General features: G+C 34.7%; 1 protein-coding gene across 4 annotated transcripts in view; it reads right to left on the bottom strand.

Annotated features, from left to right (window-relative positions):
* lrp1ba (low density lipoprotein receptor-related protein 1Ba) overlaps nucleotides 1-13,960 on the bottom strand; it is a 306,580-nt gene that overhangs the window by 88,434 nt on the left and 204,186 nt on the right. For all 4 annotated transcript variants that reach the window (XM_058759880.1, XM_058759883.1, XM_058759882.1 and 1 more), the window contains 6 exons: nucleotides 9,792-9,917; nucleotides 7,207-7,335; nucleotides 6,607-6,726; nucleotides 5,442-5,555; nucleotides 5,170-5,328; nucleotides 3,261-3,383 (listed from right to left, as the gene is read on the bottom strand). In XM_058759880.1, coding sequence (XP_058615863.1) covers nucleotides 3,261-3,383; nucleotides 5,170-5,328; nucleotides 5,442-5,555; nucleotides 6,607-6,726; nucleotides 7,207-7,335; nucleotides 9,792-9,917 — 771 coding nt within the window. The remainder of the gene's footprint in view (nucleotides 1-3,260; nucleotides 3,384-5,169; nucleotides 5,329-5,441; nucleotides 5,556-6,606; nucleotides 6,727-7,206; nucleotides 7,336-9,791; nucleotides 9,918-13,960) is intronic.

A 13,960-nucleotide genomic window follows, 5' to 3' on the forward strand; every position in this document is an offset into this window, starting at 1 on the left:
AGAACAAATAACCAAAATGAACGGTGAAAAAGCACTGGCGTATTCGTCAAGATCAAGGACACGGAAACAAATCCGTATTACTTCTGATTTTGGGTCAGTGACTACGAGGTCGCCGCGCAGTCCAGAGTTGTGCTGGCTTCATGGGAGCTTCAGTCGCAGATCAGAGTTCTTGCTCAGAATAAGACGCTTTGAAGCGGAACCAAAAGGATTCCCGGCACGGGGTCAGGACAGAAGCAAAGCAGAGATTGGTCGCAGCAGGAAAGCAGAACTTCCTAGAACTTCCTATTCTACAGTTCTGCTCACTTTAGAGGTACATCACAAAGTTTGAGATGGAGAGAAACATGAATGTCGATAAGATTAATAATTATGTAACACATTATAGCAAGATTTGGATGGAATAACACTTCACCTAAAGTTATACAGTTGTTCAAGTAACTTTCTTTAAAAATATAATGAAATTCATCTAAATATTTTCCCCTAAGCATAGCCTGAAATCACAAGAAATAAAGTCAGTTATGAGAAACAGTTTCAATATTAGATATAAAGACACATTGTGAGATTATATAGTCAAATTGCGAGATATAGTAGCTACACTAAAAAAGGGGGGAGATAAAAAGTCCCAAATTGTGACAAATAAAGCCAAAATCACAAAAACAAAATCACATTGCAATATATACAGCAAAATTGCTAGATATATAGACATACTGTGAGATAAAGGGGGATCACTATGACAAGAAATAAAGTCACAAAGAAATATATAAAATCACAAATTGTAAGAAATTGTTGCATTACAAGATTTAAAGCACTGCAAGATATACAGTCATATTGTAAGATATAGAAATATTGCAAAAAAAAGGTCAATTTAACAAGAAATAAAGACAGATTTGCAAATTGCGAAAAATAAAGAAGAATAAAGTCGAATTGTGAGATATAAAGCAGTATTGTGAGATATATAGTTATATTGTGAGATATAGTAGCAATTTTAGAAGAAAATGTCGCTACAGTATAATGAGAAATTAAGTCACACTACGAGATTTAGTCACATATTCAGTTACAGTCACCATGGCTTTAACGAGAAATAAAGTCACATTGCAAGACTTAAAGTCACCACTGAAGACATAGTCACAAATTGTGAGTAGGGCTGTCACGATAACTACTTTTTGTTGTGCGATATATTGCACCAAAATTAATTGCGATAAACGATATTATTGTCATTTTAAGACAATTTTATTTCACTTATTATGTAATCACAGTATGACAATATAATAGCATAATAATGCAAGTACACTCTTTCAAAGAACAAAGAACATTTTATTCTTAAGAATATTTAGACATTGGAACCGGAATGTGAAAAAAATATATGCTAAATAAATAAAACAAATACCGGCTCATTCACGTTAATTGGCTCTCCTCTCTCATTCGGCTTAAAGCCAAAATGTTCCCACACCGGAGCTGAAGATTGCGGCTTTGAAACCAAGTCCATTGGGACTTGTTCTTAAATGGCTGTAGTTGTCACGAAACACTTTATAACGCAGTGGGTTCACAAATTCTCTTCACCTGTCGCTGTCCGCTCTGTGTGTGTGTGTGTGAGGGAGACGCTGCCTAAGCCCTGCCTCCGCCACAGAGAGCAGACGAGATGACAGAGGCAGCGCGATCAACTAAAATGTTGGTGATATTCATTTTTATGTAAAAAAATTTATATAATCATTATTTTTAATTATAAAAAAATGATCAGTCGCAATATATCGCGGCACCAAAAATGATCGCGCTCATTTCCATATATCGTGCGATAAGTCGATATATCGACTATCGCGACAGGCCTAATTGTGAGAAATAAAGTCATAATTATGAGAAATAGTCGCATTATGATATACAGATATATAGTGTCATATTGTGAGATATAGCAATTCTGCAAAAAAGTTGCTAGAATGAGAAATTACGACACATTGTGAGTCACATTTTCAGATATAAAGTCACCACAGGAGATTTACTGTATATTTGCAAATTGAGAAGAATAAAGAGGAATTAAGTTGCACTGTGATATATAAAGCAGCACTGCAAGATATATAGACATAATGTCTATAACGAGAAATAGTCACATTGCGCGATTTAAAGTCACCATAAAAAAAGGCAAAATGTTACAAATTGTGAGAAATAAAGTTATAATTATGAGAAATGGTCACATTAAGATATAAAGCAGAATTGTGAGTAAAGTCGCCACAGGAGATTTACTGTATATTTGCAAATTGAGAAGAATAAAGAGGAATTAAGTTGCACTGTGATATATAAAGCAGCACTGCAAGATATATAGTCATACTGCAAGATATAGTAGCAATTTTAAAAGAAAATGTTACAAGAAATAAAGTCACACTGCGAGATTTAAAGTTACATTTTCAGTTATAAAGTCACCATGGGAGATATAAATTTGCAAATTGTGAGCAATAAAGTCATAATTACAGAAATAATATAGCATTGCGAGATATAAAGTAGCATTGCAAGATATATAGACAATGTCTATAACGAGAAATAGTCACATTGCGCGATTTAAAGTCACCATAAAAAAAGGCAAAATGTTACAAATTGTGAGAAATAAAGTTATAATTATGAGAAATGGTCACATTAAGATATAAAGCAGAATTGTGAGTCATAGTAGCAAATCGCTATAACGAGAAATAAAGTCACATGCAAAATTTAAAATCACATTTTGAGAATTACGAGAAAAAAGTGAATTGAGAATTTGACAATTACGAGAAAAAAGTCACATTTTGAAATACAAAGTCACAAATGGGACATATAAACTCGCAATTATAAAGAAAAAGTTGCAATTATGAGAATATAATTTGTTTTGTTTTTTTGTTTTGTTTTTTACCCTGAAGTGGAAATGAGCTTCAATAAAATGCAATCACATAAAAGCACCAGCTTATCAGACTTCTACAATAATTCGTCTGGAGTTTGAAATGATTAAAACAAAGAGTAGACAAGAAACTAAGCATAACTTTCAGATAAAAGCATGACTGTAACTCTGTAAAGCCAGGAATGTCAAGCAGCTAAACTCTCACATTTAGCACTTACCACATACTAGCCGTGACAAGTGGATCAATAGAGCAAAATAGCACTTACGTTCTAATGTAGATGGTGGTGCGTGACTTGAAGATAAATAAAGTCTTCAGATGTGAATATATTCATTAGGATGACATATAGAGCACACAATGTGTCCGGCAGGCCTGATCAGTTGAAAAATGTATAAAGGTGGCGCTCACCGCATTGAAATTCATCCGCTCCGTCCTCGCAGTCTTTCTGTCCATCGCACAACCAGACGCTGGAGATGCAGTTACCACTGGGACACGCAAAATGGCCGTCCTCACACGTATGGACTGAAGAAGCTATGAGAAACAAGAAAATTAGGGTTTAGTGGAACCTGTAGAAAACCATGTGAAGTTCTTACTTTCAACAATTACCAAAGGGTTTGCTAGGTTCACCACTATTTCAAGAAAAAAAAAAGGATGAGAATATGCTGTGAACAAATCAATTGTATGACCTATAATTGTCTACCTCAGCTCCAATTATCCAATTTGCTGTCTGTGGTTTTGTATTTGTGTTTGGATTCTGACTTGTGTATCAAGGTCGTTTTAAACCTGCAGCATCTCCTTGAGTAAAATAATAGGAAACATCTGAGTTTTTGTTTTCTACAAGATAGGAGCGACCATAAGGTCAGGAGTTGAATCCTCTTCATATTTCTATTAAAGGTTTGTGCTACTTTCTGTTTTCAAGGGACATGAACATTTTCAGAGAATCAGTGCTTTAGCTATGTATTTCTGCCTTAAAGTCTTCCAGAAAAGTTCCTACGTAGAAGTTTTGAAATCATAAATGGGTTTTTACAGGCATTTTTATGTCCCTAGGCATTGATTTTTATTAAAACATTTTTTTTCTTTGCTGTGTAAATACTCTAAAACTGTCTAAGAAAATAGGTAATATGGTATCATTCATATGATACTTTTCCTTTATATATTATTTTGTTTTACCATTTTTACAAGACCATGTTTAAATCTTAAAATATGAAAATCCATATAAATAAAACAAAAAACAAATTTTTTTTTTTAAACTATGATAATTAAAGTAAAAGTGAAAAACATATAAACGTATACACATGTATAACAAATATACATGGATACAAATACAAGTGAATATATATTCTGTCATCAATACATAAAATGGTCATAATTGAACCTGTAGTGAAATAAACAATTAAACATTTTGTTGTGGTCAAATCAAAATTATTATAGGGATTTATTTATTTATGTATTTATGTATGAATGTATGTATGTAGAAAATTAATAACCCTGAAAAAATCTGCCACATTTTGCATTGACTTTATATATTATTATTGTGTAAATGAATAAATGAAGTTAATAAATTATCATTTACAATTACATTTCAATTGTGATCATTAAAAAGTCTTTGTGTAAAAATTATTGTATAAAAAAATATAATTGTGACTTCTTGAGGGTACAGTTACATTTACACACATTCTGACATTTATGTGTGTATATTTATGTATGTATGTATGTATGCATGCATGTATATATATATATATATAGTCCGAATGTGAATAAATGAAACCGTAGCACCAACGAGTCACAATTAAAAATTCACATCATTAGCAACCCGCTTCTACCACAATTCCTTCACTGACATTCCCTAACTTGCAGATTTCAAAGACAAATCCAACTTTCCAACTTTTAATTACAACATTGCAATGACGTTTATGTGCGCTCAGCTCATAAATTCTGACAGGACTGTAAAGTTCCACAAAAAAAAATCTACACACTCATCGACTACCAGAGCTGTTTCACTCAGCCACAAGGACTTATTAAGTCACTAAATATTCTCAGTAGGTCCTGGGCTTTCTACATATATCATAAATATCTAAGTATATTACTGTCAAATATTTGGCAGGACTCAGTGTGATTGAGTCAAAAAAGTCCATATTTCACAGCCTCATAAAAGGCTCTGGCGATGTGAGCCGTCACTGCACCGCAATGCAAACTTTGTAAAAATTCCCTTTGTTCCCAGTGCTATTTTCCATTCTTAACGTGACAACATTGTACTTTGAACACAAACAAACAAGAGAAAGACAGTCCGGGGGAGAGAATGCAAATTCATTTCTACCATGGCAGTGTATTTCGTCTGCGTAATCCCCACAGTCGTTGGCTCCATCACAGATCCAGGAGGGATGAACACACAGCGACGTGGAATTGCAGCTTAGAAACCTCTCGCTGTTGCTGGCGCGAGAACCCAGTCTGTAGTATTCCATGCAGTCTGTGCTATCTGGAAACACAGAGAGGACAATGAGACGAGTGTTTCACACGTTAAGTGACACGCAAACACACACACCCTCAGAAGTGCAAACGGGCTAGCGCCTTCACACATGCTAATCTTACTACAGCTTTTCTCGTCCGATGCGTCAGCGCAATCAATGATCTGATTACACCAGGATGATGCAGGAATACAGGCACCGTCTGCACAACGTCGCTCAGAGGACGAACATGAGGAATCTGGAACCAGAAGGAAAAAAAAGCAGATTAACTAGATACACCTTAAAGCAAACAAAAACACTTTAAATGAAGTCAGAACACTTTTAAGCAAACCAAAAAGCTTTATATCAAATCATTTTAAAGCAAATCAAAACGCTTTGAATAAGGTTAGGCAACTTTAAAGGAAATCAAAATGTTTTAAATGAAGTCAAACCACTTTTAAGAAAACCAAAATGCTTTAAATGAAGTCAAACCACTTTAAAGCAAATCAAAATGATTTAAACAAAATCAGTCCACTTTAAACCAAACAAAAATGTTTTTGATGAAGTTAGACCACTTTTGAGCAAACCGAATTAACCGAGATTGTTTCAGTAAAGTTTAATATTTAATATTAAAGCAAAGTGCTCATGGTTACCTTTGCTTTCACGTTTGCATAATTCCAAATTATAAAAATAATAATAATAATAATAATTAATAGTGTAAATACATTGATATTAAAGATATTTGTGCTAACTAAATGAGAATAGAAACCCAGTGGTAGTGTGAATGCAAAAATGGTCTTTTTAAAGAGGTGTGAGTCTGATTCTAAATTAAGTTAAATTAGATCTTACTCCATTTTCAAGTCCAGTGTGAATGCAAAACTGGTCTGAGTTTGATTCTTACAAAAAGGAGATAATCAAGTTTCACTGGCTACAGGTGACAAGATACAATAAAAATATCTGTAATATTTTAAAGTATTTTATTTATTTCCAAAATCAAAAGGTTCTAGAAGCATTTAGATTCCTGCATTGCTGGGAAGAGTACAGTTTTCATTGGCCTTCACTGAAGCATAGTGATGCCAAGATCTGTGGTTTGTACTGTCTACATTATAGATGTGTTTCTGCATTAAAGCTTAATGTTGTTATTTAGATGTTCAAGAAAGGCGAAAATTCAAGAGTTCTATTGATTGATGGACTACATTTCTCCAGAGAGCCAGGCAGAACGAGGGGGAATAAATGAGAAGATCCCTGAACTGACCAACACTGGATTGAGAATGGGTTTCAATTTTGCGAGAAGAAGAAACAATACCCACTGTTACAGTAAACTTCATCTGAGTTATCCCCGCAATCATTCACGCCATTACAGAATCGATGGTTGGCCACACAGCGCTGGTTATAGCACGATTTAAAGCCGTGTCTGCAGTTCCGGTTCTCTAAAGAATGATGAAGCTAAGGTTAGGCATAGGACTGTACAATAACATGCATTGGAGATATTTAACACAGTTAAATGAAAGAAGATGAAGATAGATAGATAGATAGATAGATAGATAGACAGATAGACAGATAGACAGATAGATAGATAGATAGATAGATAGATAGATAGATAGATAGATAGATAGATAGAGTCTATTCATAAATATGCAATGTAAAGTCTGGATAGTAAAACTATCTGAGAGCAACTGCTTCATTAGAAACTCTGCTTGAGAAAGTAAAGACAGAGGGAGAGAGAGAGACAGAGCAGCAGTCAGCCTGTCACATCAATCGCACTCATTACATTTTGCCAAGCTTCTCTAAGCTCGTCTTATTAGCCCGAGTCACAGGAGAACAGGAAGACCTTCTGTAGCTTCCTTCATTCAGTTTAGAGATGAAACCTGAGGGCTCAAACACAGCACCCTGCCTGATTGGGTTCTTACCACAATACTGCATCTTCTCATCCGACCTGTCTTTGCAGTGTGCGATGCCATCGCATGTCAGTTGGTAATTGATGCATTCCCCATTTCCGCACTGGAACTCGGAGTGGACGCTACAGGAGGAGTTCATGGCTAGAAGATGAGAGTAAAAGAGGTTTGTAGATTTGTGATGTGCTGCGCTGAAGTATAGATTAGGGATGTGCATTGACTGCTTGAGTGTTTGACACATAATCAGTCGAGGATAGATTAATTTAAATTGGAGTTCCATCTGCACTTTTTTTTTTTTTACTGAGAGTCTATGTACACAAACTTCAGAGGGGTGTCTCCTTGGCCTTTGCATTGCGTCCCCTGTGTTCTGTTCTGTTCCGTCTGATGCACTATGTCTAGCTGTTTGAACACAAAAACACATCTGTGTATAAGCTCCATAATCCTCTCCAAGCAGTCGAGCGCTGTTGCAATCCTACACTGAAAGTCACTGTGTATAGTGTCCGTATGCTACCATGCTGAATCTAACCAACGTTTCTTTAAGTCAAACAATTGTTTTCAATTATTTTGGGTTACACTTGAGGTTTAGGGTTAGTAGAATAAGTTGACATATACTTGCAAAGTTTCTCATTGTCAGTATGTTGTGGACCCATCAAAATAAAGTGTTAGAAGATATTAAGCAGACAGTCTACTCTGATAACTGCTAGTTGACATGTAGTTGCAAAGTTACTTACTGTTAGTAGAATGTCTAAAGTGGGCTATTGAAATAAAAGTTTTACCTTTTTTGTACTCATGCCCATCCCTAACAAAAAACAATTACAGGTACAGTAGATGGGTGTTCCAGTATCGATATCTAGACAGAAGCCCCTAGAACCATTTAATATCTAGATCTAGCCAACAGTATCAACTATGTAAATGTGTTGTAAAGAAATCGGCATTCACACCTGGCATATCTATTCAGATAGGAATCTGTAGTGGCTCCAAATAGGTGAAAATAAAAGCACTTGGCATTTACAGTGTAACAAAAGGAATTTGGATTGCAATCTGGAATAAAAAATTAGTCAACAATCTGAAATCTACAATTCAGATCACAATCTTGATTTAGAATTTATATTCAGAGCAAAATTTGGATTCAAACCTGGTTCTGAATCCTGGTTCTTTGTAATCTGAGTCATAATCTAGATTCAGAACATGGATCATAATCTAAATCCAGATCACAATCTTGGTTTCGAATCCATATATTTGAAGCAAAGTAAATCTGTATTGCATTTTGGTTGTACAATTATATTTCACAATACAGATCCAGAACCTAAATCTGAACAAAATAAATCTGAATAACAATCTGGATTTAGAATTTATATTCAGAACAAAGTGAATTTAGATTACACCCTGGATGTACAATATATATATATATATAAATCAAAATAAAATCAATATATTTAGAGCAAACAGAATCTGAATCATAATATGGATTTAGAATATGGAATAACCTGAATCTAGACCATCATCTTTATTTAGAATCTATATTTAGAGAAAGGGAAATCTGGATTACAATCTGTATGCAATCGGGATCCAGAACCTAAATTCTAAATTCTGAGCAAAATGAATCTGAATCACAATCTGGATTTAGAATATTTAAAGTAAAATGAATTTTAGCTGCAATATGGATTCACTATATAGATTAGAATCTGGTTCCAGAATGACATATTCATAGCAAATAGAATGTGAATCATAATCTGGATTCAGAATATGGATCACAATCTGAGCCCAGATCACTGAATTACAATCTCTGTGCACACTTGGGTTTTCATAATCTGGGTCCAGGGGCCGGTTGCATAAACTGTTTAGACTAGTCTTAAAAGGTTAGTCATCTAATTTTTTTTTCTTCAAGACCGGTCATAACTTTTTTAATTCAGTTATGAAAAGGTAGATTGGTTTTATTTGTATTGAAAAAGTAAGACTGATTTCCCCTTGCAGCTGCTAGTTGGTCAAACTAGTTCTTAAGATACAGTCTTAACTTGGTGGCTAAGTTTATGCACCTGGCCCCAGAACCTAAATTCTGACCAAAATGAATTGGAATCAGAATCTGGATTTGGAATCTATATTCAGAGCCACAGGAATCTCAGTCATTTAGATTAGTAAATACTACTACTACTACTACTAATAATAATAATAATAAGCATAAGAATGATGCAGTAATAAGGTTGTCGGGCCATAGCCTCGCTGATAGATTTATGCTGTAGTTTGTTCCTGGAGCAGCAGAATGTTCTTCTCACTATGCCAAAAGCAGCCGTTCTGTCCCACATGCCCCCTGTTTCTCAGCCATCCGCCTCCAGACCTAGGGCACGGCAGACCTGAATGTGCGCTCTGAATTTCAATCCAGAGTGAATCAGCCACCAAACATTTCACATTCTTAAAACTTGCTTTATCACCAGCATCCCAAACAGAAATATCTGCTATTATTTGGAATACGCTAGCATAAAGACTGCCTCAGTACTAACAGATATGGATTTAGCCACATAACAGAGTACTGAGACATACTAGAAAATTCTGGGTGAGTGAAAATGAGCAAGAGATACAGAGAGAGAGGGTACAGGACTTACATACACATCTGTTATCATCCAGTAATATCCGTTCTCCACGGCAAGTACAGTTCACCACACCAAGTGGAGTCAAAAGGCAAAGGTCATGGCACCCTCCATTATTCACGCTGCAGGGGGATGACTCACCTAAAAGTAATAAGAGAATTCCTTGGTAAGAAATCACTCATTTTAGTGCACTGAGACAAATCGGGAGATTTACAACAGTTCAACAAGCTTTACAGCTCATACTTTGGGTTAAGAATGTAACATTCAAAGATGGCACATAAATGTCCCTATGTTTGGTACCATGTTTGAATGTGTGCAAAAAGTTAAGAAGGAATGGCAGAAAAAAGAAGAAGAAAAAAAAACAGAAAAAGCAGCTTGGGAATTCTGTTAAGTATCATATTGGGTGATTCATGGTTGCATGGGAAGCAATCAAGGTGGGTTCTTTGGGTTAAAGGTTTTTTTTTTTTTTTTTTTTAAAACAATAAAATAAAAAGTAAACTTTAATATTGTAAATAAGTAAAAGAATAATAAAATAAATATAAAAGTATTGTTATGTATTATTACTATTATGGTTTTAGCATTAAAGCTTCAGAATAAAGAACCTAGGTCTCTAATTCAGAGCAAAATGTATTTGGATTGCAATATGGATGTAGATAAATAGATTATAAACTGGTTGCTATATGTTCAAAGCAAATGGAATCTGAATCATAATCTGGATTTAGATGGATTTATTTAGATAGATCTGGATTTAAATATGTAAACTAATCTGAATTTAGACCACAATCTTTATTTTGAGTCTATATTTAGAGCAAGGGAAATCTGAATTACAATCTGTATGTGGGTTGTGGATGTGACATGGCATTTTCACTGTCCCACAGAAAAAAAAATGAATATAATCAATATTGTCGTTATTTAAAATGCTGTAAATCGTTAAACATTTCTTCGTCCTACATGGAACTGTTGTTAAAAAAGCTGCAGTGTTATTAGATTTTTGGGGGGGACTTTTGAGCCAAATGTCAAAATTGTCCTATGGTGTGACTGTCCCAAGCATGGTTCAGTAAATTACAACTTTAATAAATTAAAAAGAAAAGCATAATGTTAATAAATACACCCGGCACCAAGTGTCTATTTTAGTAAATGGCAATCATTTATTTTCATATATATATTTCTGAAAGTGTAGGAATTTAATACATTTTGTCTCTGAAAACCATGTCCTATGGCGTGACACCATATCCTGATTTTAAATCGGCAATTCCAGAAAAAACTGTAATTAGTTGAAGGACCCCATTCATGGTTGTGTTACTGAAGCCCCCTGTGAAGCCCATGACACGTGCACATGGTCAAATTTTGTCTCAGAATTGTTCAAATATTTAACTTTTTTGGAACCAGTACAAAAGTGTTGCGTTTTGTTGTCCTTTGGTGTGACACCCCTAAATGATATTTTTTAATTAAAAAAATTATGTTAAACTACATAATCATGGAACATGATGCAGATGTGTCTTGCAAACCGCTGACAGGTAAGCTCAGAATAGCAAGGTCATTAATTGACAGAAAAATGCTGAAACCGTCCTATGGTGTGACAGAAAATGTTCTCCAGTGTGACGCATGTACTGTCACACAAAAAGTATTTTAAATAATTAAATAAGATTTATTTAACTCCTTTTTATTCTTTTTTGATCATTTTCAGTGTTCTTAAATGCAATAATTACATTAATTAAACTATTTTCTGATGTTTTTACAGAAAACCTGTACTGTTATAAAGTGTCATGAAAATAAGTATAAAATGTGATACTATGTTTTCGAAACAAAGAATTGAAGGAGAGAAATTAGTGGAAGAGAGAGGACATGGAAATATAGACAGAAAATTAACAGGGATCCACGCAGAAGGGAGGAGATCCAAAGAGACGATGCCTTAAAATGAGTAGCTATATAGTTTAAAAAAAAAATATTCACATCTTAATGAATATAGTTTGAATATCAATCATATTTAGCTGTGCTAAATTACTTTGTTTTGTTTAAAAAACATGTTGATATTGTTTATATCAAAATTAAACTTTCGTCATGTTCAAAGTTAAATAGAAATACTTTAATAACTACCATTTATGTCCTTTAGCGTGACGTAATGTCCTATGGTGTGACACACATAAAATATATATAAATATCTTTAAAAAAACAGTTTACACTGTGTGCAGAATTATTAGGCAAGTTGATATTCTGGTCATATTTTTTTTCCAAGAACATTTTACCAATTCCAAACCACATCAATCTTAATAACTACTATTGATTTTGTATTTAATAATTTATAAGTGAGATATAATTGTCTATGAAGGCTGATAGTCAGAAACTTCTTATTTCAGGTGTGCAGAATTATTAGGCAGGTTTTCCTTTACAGATAAAATGAGCCAAAAAAGAGATTGAACTCAAGAATAAAAGTTAAAAAAATTATTAAATGCCCACGAGAAGGATGCAATACTAATGCAATAATAGAATTAGCAAAGTTAAGGCATGACCATTGGGCAGCGAAATGCTCATTGGGTCAGCATGGTCAGAAAAAACAGGTGGAGAGGAAAAGACACGTTAACTGCAAAAGAATTAAGAATTAAGGTGAAGAATTAGGTGAGAAACCATCAGGAACCATTTAGTCTCCAGCACCATCATTTTCCAGAACTACAACCTTCCTGGAGTCTCCAGAATTACAAGGTGTCAGGTTCTCAGAGACTTTGCTTGGGTAAAAAATGATTTAAAATGGCCCTCACTTAATAAGAATAACATGCTGAAGTGTTGTGAAATACATGAAGACTGATTTTGTATAGGCTTTATGGACAGATAAGTTGTGAGTGACTCTTGAAGGACCAGCATCACATCCTCTTGTACCACTGTTTGAAGAATTTATCTTCCAGAATCTGGCAGTAAGTTTTAGGAGCTCATTTTTAATCAATCCTGCAAGACAGACTTTTCAGGATAGGAGATGAACTAAAATGAGCTCCCAAAACTTACTGCCAGATTCTGGAAGATACATTCTTCAAACAGTGGTACAAGAGGATGTGATGCTGGTCCTTCAAGAGTCACTCACAACTTATTTAAATAGAGCGTTCTGAAAGGCAGTGAGAAATTAATAAAATATTTCACACATTTCACACATTCACAATATTCAATAATGCTTTTCTTTATTCCAACAAACAAACATGTTTTGTGCTCATTACTAAATACTAAATACAATATGCATGCAATTCTTTCTTTCTTTAAAACCTAAATTCTTATCAATATGAATCTGAATCACAATCTTTGTTTAAAATCTATATTCAGAACAAAATGAATTTGGATTGCAATTTGGATGTATAATCATAATCTGGTTCCAGAGTTCTATATTCAGTGTAAATGGAATCTGAATCATAATCTAGATTTAGAATATGGATCACAATCCAGATTTGGAACCTATATTCAGAGCAACAGGTCCAAATATTTAGATCTAAGTAATTCAGACACAGAATCTTTCTAGCCCATTGATTAATTAATATAAATAAGGCTCATTGTATTATTTAGTAATGAGCACAAAACATGTTTGTTTGTTGGAATAAAGAAAAGCATTATTGAATACTGTGTGAAATATTTTATTAATTTCTCACTACCTTTCAGAACGCTCTAATTAAATGTGGCTTAAGGCATCCGATGTCTTTTAACACAATTCAGCCTAGCACCGTACACACACACACACACACACACTCAAGGCTTGAAGGGCACTCTTGCAGTGCCAGTCAGAGGGTTGGGCTCCTCAGCGGGTGTGAGTTTGAACTGTGCTTGGCACAGACGTTGGCGTGGAGCGTGGGTCTCTGAACCGTGCCCTATCTACACACAAGCGGCTGCCAGACTCCAGAGCCGTGGGCCGAGCGTATTCCCCTGCACAAATGGTGAGGATTCAGATGAGTGCATTGGGCCAGCGTCTTTCACCGTAGCGACATGGGGCTTCAGTCCTGCGAGGCTTCTGCTTATTATGGGATGGGGCTTTTAATAGCTTGGACTCTTCAATGGCTGATTTCTGTTGGCCGGCAATTATAAAGGAATGTTTATTAGTTGGAATAAAGGAACTGCAGATGGTACCCACTTTTAAAGGGACAGTTAACCTAAAAAAATACTAATTATATCATTATATGCAGAAGGAAAAAGTCATGTGGTTTGGAACAGCA

This window comes from Onychostoma macrolepis, chromosome 22 (genome assembly GCF_012432095.1).
Source record: "Onychostoma macrolepis isolate SWU-2019 chromosome 22, ASM1243209v1, whole genome shotgun sequence".
Taxonomy (NCBI): Eukaryota; Metazoa; Chordata; class Actinopteri; order Cypriniformes; family Cyprinidae; genus Onychostoma; species Onychostoma macrolepis.